Source organism: Oncorhynchus keta, chromosome 27 (assembly GCF_023373465.1).
Source record: "Oncorhynchus keta strain PuntledgeMale-10-30-2019 chromosome 27, Oket_V2, whole genome shotgun sequence".
NCBI lineage: Eukaryota > Metazoa > Chordata > Actinopteri > Salmoniformes > Salmonidae > Oncorhynchus > Oncorhynchus keta.
Window position 1 is genome coordinate 6,022,896 of NC_068447.1, and position 9,106 is coordinate 6,032,001.

The 9,106-nt window shown below is 52.5% G+C and overlaps 1 protein-coding gene across 2 annotated transcripts in view; it reads left to right on the top strand.

Annotated features, from left to right (window-relative positions):
- LOC118382079 (ER membrane protein complex subunit 1-like) overlaps positions 1-9,106 on the top strand; it is a 39,211-nt gene that overhangs the window by 8,794 nt on the left and 21,311 nt on the right. For both annotated transcript variants that reach the window (XR_008082152.1, XM_052481330.1), the window contains exons 9-13: positions 67-138; positions 404-499; positions 3,848-3,944; positions 4,825-4,941; positions 7,257-7,456. Coding sequence is in view for 1 of the 2 variants with exons in the window: in XM_052481330.1 (XP_052337290.1) it covers positions 67-138; positions 404-499; positions 3,848-3,944; positions 4,825-4,941; positions 7,257-7,456 (582 nt within the window). In the remaining variant the exon portion in view is untranslated. The remainder of the gene's footprint in view (positions 1-66; positions 139-403; positions 500-3,847; positions 3,945-4,824; positions 4,942-7,256; positions 7,457-9,106) is intronic.

Here is a 9,106-nt window from a genome sequence, read left to right on the forward strand (position 1 = left end):
AAGGTCAACGAGTTCTAAGTGGAGATAATAAACACGTTGTTGTTGTTGTTGTTGTTGTTTTTACAGGCGTTCTTAGTCTCATTTGCCACCACGGGGAAGAAGACTGTTGCTGCTGTCATGACTCCCAAAAACGAAACGGTGAGTCGTCATGGTGTCGTCATGGTGTCGCCATGGTGTCGCCATGGTGTCGCCATGGTGTCGCCATATGGTGTCGCCATGGTGTCGCCATGGTGTCGCCACGGTGTCGTCACGGTGTCGCCTAAACATCTTAAGTGTTGCGTCACGCGTGTGATCCGTATAATTTTGGCAGTTTTAATTTTAATATGAATGAAATGTAATTATAATAATAATATAATAATTATACCGCGGTGGTTGGTTATCTCCCTTGTCGTTCCCACTGCAGGCTTGCGCCATCAATCTGTTCAGCGTTGACTCTGGTAGGCTGTTGGATACCACCGTCCTCTTTCCCCTGGAGCCTAACGATGGGAAACCACACGCGGTGAGTGATGTCTGTATGTCGGAGAGAGCGGGTAGTAAATATGGGGGTTTTGACACATCCAACCCCTCGCTTCCAGAAAAGTCTAAAGGAAACCCGGTTGGAATCTGCCGATGTTGGGGTGCAGGACGGCAATCAAATCACATTTTATTTATGAATTGTCGAAGTGCTTTACGGGTGTCTCACCCTGTGGTGTGATGACCCCCCTTGTGGTGTCTCACCCTGTGGTGTCTCCCCCTGTGGTGTCTCCCCTGTGGTGTCTCCCCCTGTGGTGTCTCCCCCTGTGGTGTCTCACCCTGTGGTGTCTCACCCTGTGGTGTCTCACCCTGTGGTGTCTCACCCTGTGGTGTCTCCCCCTGTGGTGTCTCCCCCTGTGGTGTCTCCCCCTGTGGTGTGGTGTCTCACCCTGTGGTGTGGTGTCTCACCCTGTGGTGTGGTGTCTCACCCTGTGGTGTGGTGTCTCACCCTGTGGTGTGATGACCCCCTTGTGGTGTCTCACCCTGTGGTGTCTCACCCTGTGGTGTCTCACCCTGTGGTGTCTCACCCTGTGGTGTGATGTCTCACCCTGTGGTGTGGTGTCTCACCCTGTGGTGTCTCACCCTGTGGTGTGGTGTCTCACCCTGTGGTGTCTCACCCTGTGGTGTCTCACCCTGTGGTGTCTCACCCTGTGGTGTCTCACCCTGTGGTGTCTCACCCTGTGGTGTCTCACCCTGTGGTGTGATGTCTCACCCTGTGGTGTCTCACCCTGTGGTGTGGTGTCTCACCCTGTGGTGTCTCACCCTGTGGTGTGGTGTCTCACCCTGTGGTGTCTCACCCTGTGGTGTCTCACCCTGTGGTGTGATGTCTCACCCTGTGGTGTCTCACCCTGTGGTGTGATGTCTCACCCTGTGGTGTCTCACCCTGTGGTGTATCACCCTGTGGTGTGATGTCTCACCCTGTGGTGTCTCCCCCTGTAGTGTCTCCCCCCTGTAGTGTCTCCCCTGTAGTGTCTCACCCTGTGGTGTCTCACCCTGTGGTGTGGTGTCTCACCCTGTGGTGTCTCACCCTGTGGTGTCTCACCCTGTGGTGTCTCACCCTGTGGTGTCTCACCCTGTAGTGTCTCACCCTGTAGTGTCTCACCCTGTAGTGTCTCACCCTGTGGTGTGTAGTGTCTCACCCTGTGGTGTCTCACCCTGTAGTGTCTCACCCTGTAGTGTGTGGTGTCTCACCCTGTGGTGTCTCACCCTGTAGTGTCTCACCCTGTAGTGTGTGGTGTCTCACCCTGTGGTGTGTGGTGTCTCACCCTGTGGTGTCTCACCCTGTGGTGTCTCACCCTGTAGTGTGTGGTGTCTCACCCTGTAGTGTCTCACCCTGTAGTGTCTCACCCTGTAGTGTGTAGTTTCTCACCCTGTGGTGTCTCACCCTGTAGTTTCTCACCCTGTGGCGTCTCACCCTGTGGCGTCTCACCCTGTAGTGTGTGGTGTCTCACCCTGTAGTGTCTCACCCTGTAGTGTGTGATGTCTCACCCTGTAGCGTCTCACCCTGTAGCGTCTCACCCTGTGGTGTGTGATGTCTCACCCTGTAGTGTCTCACCCTGTGGTGTCTCACCCTGTAGTGTCTCACCCTGTAGTGTGTGATGTCTCACCCTGTGGTGTGTGGTGTCTCACCCTGTGGTGTGTGGTGTCTCACCCTGTAGTGTGTAGTGTCTCACCCTGTAGTGTCTCACCCTGTGGTGTGTGATGTCTCACCCTGTAGTGTGTAGTGTCTCACCCTGTAGTGTGTAGTGTCTCACCCTGTAGTGTCTCACCCTGTAGTGTGTAGTGTCTCACCCTGTAGTGTGTAGTGTCTCACCCTGTAGTGTCTCACCCTGTGGTGTGTGATGTCTCACCCTGTGGTGTGTGATGTCTCCCCCTGTGGTGTCTCCCCCTGTGGTGTCTCCCCTGTGGTGTCTCCCCCTGTAGTGTCTCCCCTGTGGTGTCTCCCCCTGTGGTGTCTCCCCCTGTAGTGTCTCCCCCTGTAGTGTCTCCCCCTGTGGTGTCTCCCCTGTGGTGTCTCCCCCTGTGGTGTCTCCCCCTGTGGTGTCTCCCCCTGTGGTGTCTCACCCTGTGGTGTCTCACCCTGTAGTGTGTGGTCTCACCCTGTGATGTCTCACCCTGTAGTGTGTGGTCTCACCCTGTGATGCCTCACCCTGTAGTGTGCGATGTCCCACCCTGTAGTGTGTGGTCTCACCCTGTGATGTCTCACCCTGTAGTGTGTGGTCTCACCCTGTAGTGTCTCACCCTGTAGTGTCTCACCCTGTAGTGTCTCACCCTGTAGTGTCTCACCCTGTGGTGTCTCACCCTGTGGTGTCTCACCCTGTAGTGTCTCACCCTGAAGTGTGTAGTGTCTCACCCTGTAGTGTCTCACCCTGAAGTGTGTAGTGTCTCACCCTGTGGTGTGTAATGTCTCACCCTGTAGTGTGTGGTGTCTCACCCTGTGGTGTCTCACCCTGTAGTGTCTCACCCTGTAGTGTGTAGTGTCTCACCCTGTAGTGTGTAGTGTCTCACCCTGTAGTGTCTCACCCTGTAGTGTGTGGTGTCTCACCCTGTAGTGTCTCACCCTGTAGTGTCTAACCCTGTAGTGTGTAGTGTCTCACCCTGTGGTGTGTGGTGTCTCACCCTGTAGTGTCTCACCCTGTAGTGTGTGATGTCTCACCCTGTAGTGTCTCACCCTGTAGTGTCTCACCCTGTAGTGTCTCACCCTGTAGTGTGTGGTCTCACCCTGTAGTGTGTGGTGTCTCACCCTGTGGTGTGTGGTGTCTCACCCTGTAGTGTGTGATGTCTCACCCTGTAGTGTCTCACCCTGTAGTGTCTCACCCTGTAGTGTCTCACCCTGTAGTGTCTCACCCTGTGGTGTGTGGTGTCTCACCCTGTGGTGTGTGGTGTCTCACCCTGTGGTGTCTCACCCTGTGGCGTCTCACCCTGTAGTGTGTGGTGTCTCACCCTGTAGTGTCTCACCCTGTAGTGTGTGATGTCTCACCCTGTAGCGTCTCACCCTGTAGCGTCTCACCCTGTAGTGTGTGATGTCTCACCCTGTAGCGTCTCACCCTGTAGTGTCTCACCCTGTGGTGTGATGTCTCACCCTGTAGTGTCTCACCCTGTAGTGTCTCACCCTGTAGTGTCTCACCCTGTAGTGTGTGATGTCTCACCCTGTGGTGTCTCACCCTGTAGTGTGTGATGTCTCACCCTGTAGTGTGTGGTGTCTCACCCTGTAGTGTGTGGTGTCTCACCCTGTAGTGTGTGGTGTCTCACCCTGTGGTGTGTGATGTCTCACCCTGTAGTGTCTCACCCTGTAGTGTGTGATGTCTCACCCTGTGACGTCTCCCCTCCCCAGCTGTACGTCCATGCCTTCCTGAAGAAGGACGACTCTGTGGGCTACAGGGTCCTAGTGCAGACACAGGACCATGCTCTCACCTTCATACAGCAGCCAGGTATGTTTACACACACACACACACACACACACACACACACACACACACACACACACACACACACACACACACACACACGCGTTGGTTTTACTATCCTTGTGAGGACCAAACCATCGATTCCCATTCAAAATGCTATTTTCCCTAACCTTAACTCTGAACCCAACTCCTAACCCTGATTGTAAACTAACCCCCCTCAGCCTAAAATAGCTTTTTCTTCCTTGTGGGGACTGAGAAATATCCCCACTTGTCTGAATTTTCCTTGTTTTAGTATCCTTGTAAAACCAGAAGGGTGAGACATCACACACATTAGGGATTTGTCTGCCATTTGTAATCTTTGTATTTTTTGGGGTAAAAAAAAAAAAAAAAAAAAAAATTGGGATGGAAAAGCGCTCTCGGTGTGTAAACTTAAACGAAAAATCATATATATAAAATATGTAGAAAAAGATAATGGTCTAGATTGTTCTCATTCAAATGTTTTTTAAAATCTAACATAAGTTAGACGGTCGGGGAGAATTGAAAATTAAAAAAAACAAAGCATTTATTGGTATTAATTTTGTTATTATGTTTGTGCGAAAGAACACAGCATTGTTCATGGCGAAATGCATAGAATTGTAGGAAATTAGCTTTAAACTGCGAAAGGGATTCTCGGCTCCATCGAGAAATGTGTAGACTTGCAGGAAATTTGCTTTATTTTTTTTATATATATATTTTTTTACAAATAAATAATAAATTGTAAAGTATGTAATGTCTCTTTTTGTTATGTGTCAGGCCCCAGGAAGACTAGCTTTCACCATTGGCTAACGGGGATCCTAATAAGAACATCACACACACACACACACACACCCTAGACGAGGCTTCTAACCAACCCCTGTGATTCCAGGACGTGTGGTATGGACCAGAGAGGAGGCCCTTGCTGATGTTGTTACCATGGAGATGGTGGACCTGCCACTCACTGGGACCCAGGCCGAGCTGGAGGGGGAGTTTGGCAAGAAAGCTGGTAAAGAACGTCAGAGATCAGAGCCCAGCTAACGTTATTCATGTTATCATTTTAAAATACACAATGTAGAAAAGACAACGTGCATAAAATATAATTATTAAGGATGACAGGAAAAAAAAGTGTTTCTCTAATGTTATTATGCTTAGTCATTCCCTTTTTTAAAATATATGTATTGAAGTTTTTAACAGTCTTTTTTGTTAATTTTTTAATTTTTATTATTTATAAAATATATATATTTTTTTGTGTTTTTGTTTCTTTTTGGCTTTGTAGAAGTATTTGTGATTGCCTGTTTTTGTTGCCGCCGGCAATGTATTTGACCCTGTCTCAGTTAACTGTCCTCTTATGTATTGCTATCCCCGATTGGTTTAAGTCTTGCTCTGTCTCTTTGGTTTTCTCATTGCTGCGCTTGGATCCAGCCATTCAAGGTAAAGCTCTGGGCTTTCTGTCCTTTCTGTTTGCTTATGTTGACGATCAGTAGCGAAGGGATCTGATTTTAAAGTTTCTGCTTTGTTGTTTGGTGTGTTCCTTGTAGTCTTTGGTGTGTTCTTGTAGTCTTTGGTGTGTTCTTGTAGTCTTTGGTGTGTTCTTGTAGTCTTTGGTGTGTTCTTGTAGTCTTTGGTGTGTCCTTGTTGTGTTCTTGTAGTGTTCTTGTAGTCTTTGGTGTGTTCTTGTTGTGTTCTTGTAGTCTTTGGTGTGTTCTTGTTGTGTTCTTGTAGTCTTTGGTGTGTTCTTGTTGTGTTCTTGTAGTCTTTGGTGTGTTCTTGTTGTGTTCTTGTAGTCTTTGGTGTGTTCTTGTTGTGTTCTTGTAGTCTTTGGTGTGTTCTTGTAGTCTTTGGTGTGTTCTTGTTGTGTTCTTGTAGTCTTTGGTGTGTTCTTGTAGTCTTTGGTGTGTTCTTGTTGTGTTCTTGTAGTCTTTGGTGTGTTCTTGTTGTGTTCTTGTAGTCTTTGGTGTGTTCTTGTTGTGTTCTTGTAGTCTTTGGTGTGTTCTTGTTGTGTTCTTGTAGTCTTTGGTGTAGTTATTGTTGTGTTCTTGTAGTCTTTGGTGTGTTATTGTTGTGTTCTTGTAGTCTTTGGTGTGTTCTTGTAGTCTTTGGTGTGTTCTTGTAGTCTTTGGTGTGTTATTGTAGTCTTTGGTGTGTTCTTGTAGTCTTTGGTGTAGTTATTGTAGTCTTTGGTGTGTTCTTGTAGTCTTTGGTGTGTTCTTGTAGTCTTTGGTGTAGTTCTTGTAGTCTTTGGTGTAGTTCTTGTAGTCTTTGGTGTAGTTCTTGTAGTCTTTGGTGTAGTTCTTGTAGTCTTTGGTGTAGTTCTGAAACTGTAGTCTTTGGTGTGTTCCTTGTAGTCTTTGGTGTAGTTCTTGTAGTCTTTGGTGTGTTCTTGTAGTCTTTGGTGTGTTCTTGTAGTCTTTGGTGTAGTTCTTGTAGTCTTTGGTGTAGTTCTTGTAGTCTTTGGTGTAGTTCTTGTAGTCTTTGGTGTAGTTCTTGTAGTCTTTGGTGTAGTTCTTGTAGTCTTTGGTGTAGTTCTTGTAGTCTTTGGTGTAGTTCTTGTAGTCTTTGGTGTAGTTCTTGTAGTCTTTGGTGTAGTTCTTGTAGTCTTTGGTGTAGTCTTTGTAGTGTTTGGTGTGTTCTTGTAGTCTTTGTTGTAGTCTTTGTTGTAGTGTTTGGTGTGTTCTTGTAGTCTTTGTTGTAGTCTTTGTTGTAGTGTTTGGTGTGTTCTTGTAGTCTTTGGTGTGTTCTTGTAGTCTTTGGTGTGTTCTTGTAGTCTTTGGTGTGTCCTTGTAGTCTTTGTTGTAGTTCTTGTAGTCTTTGGTGTGTTCTTGTAGTCTTTGGTGTAGTTCTTGTAGTCTTTGGTGTAGTTCCTGTAGTCTTTGTTGTAGTTCTTGTAGTCTGTAATTTGTTTGTAGATCAGTATGTGGGCTTCAGTGTCGTCTGCCTCGTGTATGTCGTGTCCCTGTAGAGAGAATCCACTGTCGTCCTGATAAACCTGAGGTGGTTTGTTGCGGTCCAGCCTTCTATCGTGTGGTTCCTTCCCGATAACTGTTTTTATAATCTAACGACTGAAACTGTAGATCATAACGTGTGTCCGTCTGTCCGTGGTTCCCCCCCCTCCCGTCTGTCCGTGGTTCCCCCCCCGTCTGTCCGTGGTTCCCCCCTCGTCTGTCCGTGGTTCCCCCCCCGTCTGTCCGTGGTTCCCCCCCCCCCGTCTGTCCGTGGTTCCCCCCCCGTCTGTCCGTGGTTCCCCCCCCGTCTGTCCATGGTCCCCCTCCCCGTCTGTCCGTGGTTCCCCCTCCCCGTCTGTCCGTGGTTCCCCCTCCACAGACGGGTTATTCCCCATGGTGCTGAAGCGTCTGTCATCCCAGGTGACTCTGCTCCAGGCGTGGCTGGCCCACCTGTGGAAGCTGTTCTACGAAGCCCGTAAACCCCGCAGCCAGGTTAAGAACGAGGTCACCATAGAAACGTTGTCCAGGGATGAGTTCAACCTGCAGAAGATGATGGTTATGGTCACCGCCTCGGGGAAGGTGAGACGGGAGGGGGGGGGGTCACCGCCTCGGGGAAGGTGAGACGGGGGTCACGGCCTCGGGGAAGGTGAGACGGGAGGGGGTCACGGCCTCGGGGAAGGTGAGACGGGAGGGGGTCACGGCCTCGGGGAAGGTGAGACTGGAGGGGGGTCACGGCCTCGGGGAAGGTGAGACTGGAGGGGGGTCACGGCCTCGGGGAAGGTGAGACGGGAGGGGGTCACGGCCTCGGGAAGGTGAGGGGGGTCACGGGGGAGGGAGGGGGGTCACGGCCTCGGGGAAGGTGAGACGGGAGGGGGTCACGGCCTCGGGAAGGTGAGACGGGAGGGGGTCACGGCCTCGGGGAAGGTGAGACGGGAGGGGGTCACGGCCTCGGGGAAGGTGAGACGGGAGGGGGGGTCACGGCCTCGGGGAAGGTGAGACGGGAGGGGGGGTCACGGCCTCGGGGAAGGTGAGACGGGAGGGGGTCACGGCCTCGGGGAAGGTGAGACGGGAGGGGGTCACGGCCTCGGGAAGGTGAGACGGGAGGGGGTCACGGCCTCGGGGAAGGTGAGACGGGAGGGGGTCACGGCCTCGGGGAAGGTGAGACGGGAGGGGGTCACGGCCTCGGGAAGGTGAGACGGGAGGGGGGTCACGGCCTCGGGGAAGGTGAGACGGGAGGGGGGGTCACGGCCTCGGGGAAGGTGAGACGGGAGGGGGTCACGGCCTCGGGGAAGGTGAGACGGGAGGGGGGGTCACGGCCTCGGGGAAGGTGAGACGGGAGGGGGTCACGGCCTCGGGGAAGGTGAGACGGGAGGGGGTCACGGCCTCGGGAAGGTGAGACGGGAGGGGGTCACGGCCTCGGGGAAGGTGAGACGGGGGGGGTCACGGCCTCGGGGAAGGTGAGACGGGAGGGGGGTCACGGCCTCGGGGAAGGTGAGACGGGAGGGGGTCACGGCCTCGGGGAAGGTGAGACGGGAGGGGGTCACGGCCTCGGGGAAGGTGAGACGGGAGGGGGTCACGGCCTCGGGGAAGGTGAGACGGGAGGGGGTCACGGCCTCGGGGAAGGTGAGACGGGAGGGGGTCACGGCCTCGGGAAGGTGAGACGGGAGGGAGGGGAGGGGGTCACGGCCTCGGGAAGGTGAGACGGGAGGGGGTCACGGCCTCGGGGAAGGTGAGACGGGAGGGGGTCACGGCCTCGGGAAGGTGAGACGAGTGGGGAGGGGGGTCACGGCCTCGGGGAAGGTGAGACGGTGGGGGAGGGGTCACGGCCTCGGGGAAGGTGAGACGGGAGGGGGTCACGGCCTCGGGGAAGGTGAGACGAGTGGGGGAGGGGGTCACGGCCTCGGGAAGGTGAGACGAGTGGGGGAGGGGGAAGGTGAGACGGAGGGGGTCACGGCCTCGGGGAAGGTGAGACGAGTGGGGGAGGGGGTCACGGCCTCGGGGAAGGTGAGACGAGAGGGGGAGGGTCACGGGAAAGGTGAGACGGGAGTGGGGGTCACGACCTCGGGAAGGTGAGAAACTACCTGCTAAAAAGGTAAAAGAAGGAGAAACTAAAGGTGAACTGCTGCTAGAGATCTACTCATTGGTAGAGAAAGGTTCTGTCTGATGACCTCACCACTACTGTCTGATGACCTCACCACTACTGTCTGATGACCTCACCACCTGTTGACC